The 8,325-nt window shown below is 43.2% G+C and overlaps 1 protein-coding gene across 1 annotated transcript; it reads right to left on the bottom strand.

The window, feature by feature from the left end:
• Positions 1 to 1,201: 1,201 nt before the first annotated feature.
• CPT2 (carnitine palmitoyltransferase 2) lies at positions 1,202 to 7,191 on the bottom strand. Its single transcript, XM_071436760.1, has 5 exons — positions 7,019 to 7,191; positions 6,151 to 6,231; positions 5,938 to 6,044; positions 3,034 to 4,338; positions 1,202 to 2,173 (listed from the first exon to the last, which is right to left on the bottom strand). The coding sequence occupies exons 1-5, from the start codon at positions 7,138 to 7,140 to the stop codon at positions 1,842 to 1,844; spliced, it is 1,947 nt and encodes a 648-aa protein (XP_071292861.1). The 5' UTR covers positions 7,141 to 7,191; the 3' UTR covers positions 1,202 to 1,841.
• Between the last annotated feature and the right edge of the window lie 1,134 nt (positions 7,192 to 8,325).

The raw sequence follows: 8,325 nt of genomic DNA, 5'->3' as shown, positions 1-8,325 counted from the left end.
CAGTGCCATGGCCTTAATGCTGTGGGGTTTGGGAATTACATGGTTGTGGTGGGCTGTAGCTTAGTTAATGCACTGAGTAACTGCTTACACAACTTACAGCCTTAAAGGTTTTAGTCGTTGGTCACCAGGAAGTACCTACATTTGATTGTCTAACATAAGCAAATAAAGTCTTCCCAGTCAGCATTCTTACAGTGAGGAAATGGCTGCAAGCACTAGTAAAGGCAGTGTTAACTCTTCAAGGAAACAGCTACACCTCAAGCAGCTTTCTGCCACTTTAGGTAAAGACTGAGTTGAGTTTCCTGAGAACACTTCCTAAACTTGACTGCTGCTGACATTTACACAGTTACAATCCTCTGAAAAGCAAGTTATCTTTCCAAGTACGTCATTAAGTAAACCTCATTTTTAGGTGAAGACAGACTTTGTACTCCTTGGCGAGTGCATTCACAATCTTGCCAACTGTTCTCATGTTTCAAAACAAAACAAAAAAACCCCACCAAACAAACCCAAAAAGGAAAAAACAAGCCCACCCTTTAGTCAATTTTATTCAGACTTTTGGTCTGATAATTGTGTCCTGATAGGTTATTTCCTGCATCTTCCCAAATTATCACCTTTCTTTGTTTAAATGAACAAAAACAATCATGCTGAGTTTTAGAGTAAGTTTTAAAATACTGCTTTTCAGCTGAAAACTAGAACAGCACATTACAAGAGCAAAGCCTTCAGGCTTACATATGAAAGGCTTTCCCCTGCTAGCACTTTTATTTCATACTTCAGGATAGGGTATTGCTTACACTTACTGTGCTAAATTAAAAAGACCGTGGGAGAACCTGGAAACTGAGATACCCAAAGGAAGAGCAAAGGGAAGCGGTTCCTGAGCCTCTGAACCTGATCTGTCACATCCAACCAATGTGCTCAGACTTTCCTGCTCTGCTGATACATTTGGTTGTCCGTGGCAGTGGGACATGAGCTGCATTTACACAGATGACAGAAGCCACCTCCACTGTGCAATTCAGCTCCACAGAAAGACTTGGCCTCCCAGAAGAAAAAGAGTGGAAATCAAGGGGGTAAAAGGCAGGAATTCAAGAGCTACATACCAGAGTGCAGAATGCTTGCAGCAGTTTTCTTTCCAACCTTTGTAAGAAACATGAGCTATTGATAAAGGGTCTGTCCATGCTGTATGATTTAGATATGGCAATGAAAGAACTTTGTGGTTATTAATAGACAGCTTTATTAAAATATAGTCTTTTCCAGTCAGTTTAACAACCCAGTTGGTGACTGCAGGTTTCTTAAAGCCTCCCACTTCATTTTTTGTGTCTCTAAAAGCTGTTATAGTGAAAAGGCTTCAAGCAGTTGAGGCACAATCAGTTCTGATATAAATTCAAGTTTAAAGAGATAAGTTAGTAAGCAAGCTTACTGCAAGAGTGCAAATGGAACCACTCTTCCATGTTTAAAATTATTGCATGTATTTTTTTAAAACCAAACAGTTAAGAGCGGTATCACAGTACTGTAGTCTGTCCAAACATTCATGGAACACAGGTATTCCAAGTTCATTAACTCAATAAAAATGCTTATTTTAGATTATGTGTTTTAAGAACACATGGATCTGTTACTTAATTTGACGTAGTTAATGTCTGTATTTCCTGAAATGCATTCAAGGTCTGTAATTGATTTCTTTGAAATGGATAGACACTTCCTACTGAATTTAACAGTATTCAAGTTCAGTGATGATACATGAAGCCACTTAGGCTGGGCAGTCTCATCCATGCTGAACATTGATTAGTATGTCAATTAGACATAATCTGCATTTTGTTCTGCGACTATAAAGTGTTCCAATGTCTTTATGTCTAACTACCAATTTTCTTGCCCTTCAAAACATTAAAGATATCTTCTAGTGACTTGTGTATACACTGCAGGTATTCTTTACCATTCCTAGCCGGGTAAGAGGAAACATTACAACCTATCCAGTCATCTTGTACCTGATACCCTACTCCAAAGCCATCGGCCACCACGGGGCCAAAGCCTCCCAGCTGCACAGCCGGGCTCACCAAGGTGCTGGTGGAAATGATGTTGTGGTTGAGGCGGGCGTAGGCCTGGTCTTGATAGAATTGCGGCAGTGGCAGCCCCTTGGACAAGGCCAGGTAGCGCAGGCTGAACAGGTGCCGGTCAAAGCCCTGGCCTGCACAAAGGAAAAACAGGTGTGAGAGAGGTGCCTGACTTCTGTGGGAACTCACCTCAGCCACAAAGGAGGAGGTCTGTAGAACTGGAGTTTATTTTTGTACTGATAGAAAATATTTTTCAGACTTTTCATGCCCATGTCCTAGGAGAACGGGGCCTGCTTGTTTTACTGCAAGGCTCAACAGGAGCAGGAGAGTACACAAAAGTGAGTGTTAACAATTTTAATAATACATATTAAATATTTAATATTCTTTGATATTGATTAAATATCAATATTCTTTGATTAACTATTTACCTGAACATAGCCAAGTTGTTTATTGCAGAAAAAGCCTTCCCTAAAATTTACTAATCTATAGAGGAAGAGCATCTTGCATCAACAAAACAAGGCAAATTTTAGACTCTATGGGACAATACACAACAGTCAGTTTTATTGCTGTCAATTTTAATGGTTTTTGGGAAGGGCAGTTCAAAAGAAAGCATTTACAAAAATGCCAGGAGTAGCATGGCCAAAAGATGAGTTTGATTCGGAAATTGTTAAAGCCTTTATCCCCTGCAGAGATAAGACAGTAGCTCCTCAGACTTAAGCCAAAGTTCCTGTTGAACATGCACTAAGTAAATCTTCAAATAGTCCAACTGCTCTAAGGAAAAAACTAAAGTACAAAAAATTCACAACACATGAAAGGTGCTGTGGGAAGCACAGAGGCACTCCTCTCTATCACGAAATGAGTGAGAATGAGCCTTCTGCTACTGTTTTTGTCAAGTTTACATTAGACATCCATTAAAACATTGAGTTGTAAATACTTACAGCAACCTTACAGACATTTTAGTGCAAAAGGAGGAGGGTTTGATGCATTCCCTTACCCATGGCAGCCTCCTTTGTCAAACGGCCGTGGTACTTGGAGCACTCCACTATCAGATTCTGCAGCTCCTCAGTGCTGTGTTTGGAGAGTCCCTTGACAAAGGCTTCAGAGCATTTCTTGGTGTGCACAGAGGCAGGCCGGATGGTTTCTGTGCGGCCGTGCTTGAAGGCTGCGGTGCTGCAGGACTCGTACGTGGCCACAGTCTGGTCATACTGGCGAAGGAAAGCCATCTGGAAGGCCAGCTGAGCCACAGCATCTGGGCTCACCTTCTTCTGCTTTAGAAGCTCCTTGCCCCCTTCTTGGAACTGAATCATGTTAAGAGACAGTGATTCTACAGTGGCATCAAATGTCTGTTTGGCTTTGGTAATCCCTGCTTTTAAGGCATCGTTCAGCTTAAAGTCAAGTTTCTGCACTGCTCTGGAAGAATCAACTGAAGCAGGCTGGGACTGGGGGCTGATGGCTGGTGTTGTGGTGCTGTCTTTAAAAACCTCATTCTGGAACCTGAGCACAGCCACACCATCTCCCCAGGAATGCTCAAAATTAATTCCTGCAGTGCCATCCTTAGTTATGATAAGACTAAAGGATTTGTCGTACCAGCGGTTTGCACCATCTCCGTGCAACATAGTGTGGGATAAGTGCACTAAGTCTTTAATGGGAAAATCATCTAAACTTAAACAAAATATGGCAGAGTCTACTTTTTGAAGAGCTTCTGCATTGCCATTGTCCAGTAGATTCTTCCTCAGCGATGCCCATGTATCTCGGTTTTCACTGGTGAGGTAGCCAAGAGGGAAGGCCGGGGCCGGACTGCTGTCACTAAGGATGTATTTCAAGTGTGCTTGTATTTCTGAGGGTTTCAGCATGTTTCCATCTCTATCAATAACATCAAACACATAAAAATTTCCATTTCTCAACACTAATAAGTGTTTTGCCTTCTCATCTGTATAAAGCTCATCTTTGTTGAGCTTAGGAATCCGTGTAGAATTGAAAAGCCTGAAGTACTGAGACATATCTAGGGGGTAAGCATTGACCATGTAGGCACCAAACCAAGAGATTGAAGAAGGCACAAATCGGATAATTTTTTTAAAGATCTCAGTGTCACTTTTTTCTGGATTGAGGTGAAAAACCTCAGGTTCAAGGTAACCAGCCCTGAAGGTCTTCATAAAACGTATGGCAGAAACAGTCATGTTCGTAGCTCGTATGAGCTGATCGTTGTATTCTGGTTTTGGATCAGGATTAAAAGACATAAATGGATTAAAATTCAAAAGAACAGGCTCACGTGCTTTTAGGTACATGTCAAACCAGGGACCTGAAAATTGAGAGTTGAGAAAGAGGTCAGAACATAAAAGCAGCTTCCTGAGTCAGACAAGAAGGTCATGTAGTCCAACAGTGATCATGAATCACACACATTAAAGTGCCTTTAAACAAGACAAACATATGAAATAATTCAACCAAGGCTTCTCCAAACCCCCATTATGAAGAAGGATAGTGTTGGCTAATCATAAAAATACTGGGTTTGGAATAATCCATGTCAAGGGTGTCCATGTCATGAGCAACAAGGGCCAACTCCCTGTTTTCTTTATGGCTCGATGATAAACCTTAACTCCCAGGACATAGAGTGCAGCTCCCCAGTTTTATTTTGGGGCACACCTCACATTTGGAGTGGTTCATGCCTTTACCTACTCTTACACTATTAATTTCTGCAACTCTCTGTCACTGACTGCATCTTGCTGAGGTTAGAAGGCTGAACCTTCTACCTGGACTGTAAGAAGGGCAATGGGTTGTTCCAGGGGCTAAGTTACAACTTTAATTACAGGTGCTCACAGGTAAGTAACACTCATCTACAGTTTTAAAACCACATCTGTCATCAACACGTAGCCTTTTAACACCAGACTTGAAAGTCCAGGGTGGAGACAACTTTACATTCTTTCAGAAACCAATTTCAAGTGGAACAGGTCTTTTATGAGGCATAAAGAAGAAAAATAACTGAACAAAAAGCAATACAGACGCTCCACCATTAATAGACAAAAAGCAGCATACTGGTTAGCACTGATGAACAACATAAAGCCACCACTTAAAACCCAAGACGTTGTTCAAAGTGAATGGAAAGTAAAATACAACAAACCAAAGAGCAGTTTTTGTGAAATAATCTGGTATTCTCTACAGACTGTGTGGCAGCTAACACCTTAACAGGCAGTCTGAACAGACAGCAAGGATAGAAGTGCATTCACAGGGCAACATGGAAACTTCTACTTCCATAGGTATTGGATTATTTCCATCTCTGCTGCTATCCAATACTTTCATTAGCAGACACTTGTACTTGGAAGCAATAATAAAGCAGAATAATCAAAAGTAAGAATAATCTATACACATGCTCTGCCTCTCCTGATTTGTTTCTATTTATTCTCATTTTCCTATTTCTGTCACTCCTTTTCTTTGGCTCTTTAGAAGAATATAGTTTTGTAGTTTTAAGGGCTTTTAAGTCCCAACTACTGATCACTTCTGCCTCCCAAACTTAGTTATCCTTTGTGACCCCTCCCCTCCCTCAAAGTTTACTTTTCTTGCTAAATAACATGGAATTATTTGGAAAAGATTGCTTCAGTTTCCTTAAGGGAAGTGCTATATAAGCTCCTCCTTAACCTAAACCTTATAAACTCATGAAAAAATACCATTGTTCCAGTATCTATCTACCCAGAATTCTGGTAGAAGAGATGACATTAGATAATGAGCATTCTTCTTTCTACCAGCCTCTCAAGTTGCTCAAACACAGCCACAGAGGGTGTTCACAGCAGGTTATTCCAAGTTTCTGGGCTACTTAAAGTTTTAGCCTATAATACTTAGGGTATCATGAGCAATTCTGAAGTATGATGACCTACAGACTTGTCCTACACCCAGAAGGCCAACGAACCTGTAATGTAACTTGTATGCTTGTTTTGATTGTCTTGAGCAACCAGTTGCTCATGCAGCTCTCTTCCAATCCCCTTTTCAAAGGCATGAGCAAGTTCTTCAGTTTTCCTACAACAATCAAGAAAAGAGTCAAAATGCTGTCACAAGTCACATTTCTTATGTTAACACTTGGTTTGAAGCAGAACATGACACTACAATGTGTGTTTGTCCATACCTGAACTGCTCATCATTTAAAAGTGGTTTCTGGGCATTCAGGTATCTCTTAATTGTATCTTCTAGCTTGGGAACTGGCAGTCTGCAGGAAGTGGAACACAGAGATGTACACTTGATGAGCAAGGGGATGAATGAAGTCTGTGTTTGTCACACAGTCATCTCTCTTTGCCTCCTTTCTTCCATATCCTTCTTTATACTATTATATATACTACACATACAGATATGCATACACACACTATACTGTTTATACTATCATACATAAATTTGGCTAATACTTAAATGCCTCGTAAGTTTCTAGTGGAATAAGAGAAGCAAGGAACCAGATGGACACGAGTCAGCACACCATAATGCTCTTGGGAAATAAGGCATAAAACCAAACTGACTGTCTTTTTACAAAGGTACTGCAGTGATGGGAGGAAATCTCTTACTGGAAACAGAGTGTCAGGAACCGCTGCTAGGAGAGGCAGCTCTGTAGAAGGAACAGTTCGGTTGCCAGCCCTTTTCGGGCTCCCCCTCACAGCTGGGTGCTGGACATCTCTTTCTCACAAATTTTCTATTCGGCATCTTTGTCAACTTTCTCTGAGCCTGAGTTTTGTTTCCTATAGCACAATCCCGTTACACTCAAGGGGTTTGGGCGCCAAGGGGCTGTTTCAGTAGCAGGCTTACATTGACACTTGGAAAGGCGAACCCGCTTACACTGACACCTGGAGAGCCGAACCGGCTCCGCTGCAGACAGCGCGCACCGAGCGAGCCGCGCACCGCGGAGCCCGGGGCGGGACGTTCCCTCTGCCCTCTCCTCACAGCGGACACCCCGGGCCGCCGCCGCCGCGCCCTGCCCGCGTCCCCCCGGAGCAGCGGCCCCGCCGTACCTGGGCAGGCTCTTCTGGTAGTGCATGGTGGGCACGATGCTGCGGTGCAGGAACTCGGCGGCGCCCGCGCCGCTGTAGCCGCGCCGCCCCGGAGCCGCCCTCAGCAGCTGCCGCGCCGCCATGATGGCTTCAGGCTCGCGCCGAGCCCCGGCCCCGCCCGCCGCTCCTCCCGGGGCCCCGCCCGCCGCTCCCCCGGAGCTCCGCCCGCGGCGCTCGGAGCCCCGCCCACCGCGCTCGGAGCCCCGCCCACCGCGCTCGGAGCCCCGCCCACCGCTCCTCCCGTTTTTCTGTTATTCCATTCCAAAGTCAATCGGATACGTGCTGCTAGGGCAGCAAAGTTACCAGGGTGTTGGGGCGGTTCAGCATCAGTCCTCTTACATATACACTAATAAAACGTTCTGATTCATTAATAAAATTTTCTGCAATCCTCTTGTTTTTCTGCAATCCACTTCTTTTTATGTTCAACATACGGACTCCACGTATTTTTTCTTTTATTTTCTCCCACTCCACTTTTTTTTTTCTGTGTGTGTGTGGGTATCCATATGTCCTACTGACTACACAGGATTGAGATCCTGCCCCCAAAAAGAACAGTTTAATCTCTCCTGAGTTTTTTTTCACTCATACATGAGCATGCAGCAACAAATACTTGATCAAGGTATAAAATGTAATATTATAAACACACAACCTAGTTGTACTGTGGGGAAAATTTTCCATAAAAACATTGAATAATCTCAGAATATACCAAAAACTACGGAAATGCTTTCGCAAGAAAGCTTGGCATGTGAATGGTTATGGTGGTGTATTTTTATCAGACACTCACTAGCATAAAAATCAGCATTGGGATTGAATGCGGACACAGCAAAGGAAAGGAAAGCAATCCCTGTGGCTTAGTCTGATAATCCTCTGAAAGTAAATTGGCCCTACTCTAATCAACATAGTGGTTGGAAGAAAAGTGAAATCATTTCACTTCCAAGATAATAAATGCCCAGTGACAGAAGGTGTCCTTGCATGTTCCAGTCTGAGGCTATTTCCTGTTTGATGCGTGTCTCTCATGCTGCTCATTCAGCCTTTTTTTGGCAATGAAAACAAAAAAAAACAAGCCTGCTTTAATTAATGAAGTCCAGTTTCACCTAGCTTGCCCTGCTGTGATAGTCCTGTTCAAAACGTTACCTGCTCTGCCCTTTGGCCAAACTGCCCTGTTCCCTGTCTGAACGCTGGCTTGCAGAGTTGCCTTCCTGGGTTTGGGCGTCCAGACCCCAAACTGGGGAGTCTGAGGAATCCATCACCTTTCCCCCAGGAGTGTCACT

The sequence above is a fragment of the Agelaius tricolor genome, unplaced genomic scaffold (genome assembly GCF_023055355.1).
Source record: "Agelaius tricolor isolate 1412-34295 unplaced genomic scaffold, bAgeTri1.0.p SCAF_11, whole genome shotgun sequence".
In the NCBI taxonomy this organism is placed as follows: Eukaryota; Metazoa; Chordata; class Aves; order Passeriformes; family Icteridae; genus Agelaius; species Agelaius tricolor.
This window is presented reverse-complemented; position numbering and strand designations above follow the sequence as displayed.

What these genes read in the sequence shown, in the direction of transcription:
- CPT2 (XM_071436760.1), bottom strand. Translation starts at nt 7,140, where the DNA reads ATGGCGGCGCGGCAGCTGCTGAGGGCGGCTCCGGGGCGGCGCGGCTAC. An exon ending in TACCAGAAGAGCCTGCCCAG is followed by an intron (nt 6,232 to 7,018) that starts GTACGGCGGGGC and finishes CACTTCCTGCAG; the next exon opens with ACTGCCAGTTCCCAAGCTAG. An exon ending in TTAAATGATGAGCAGTTCAG is followed by an intron (nt 6,045 to 6,150) that starts GTATGGACAAAC and finishes TGATTGTTGTAG; the next exon opens with GAAAACTGAAGAACTTGCTC.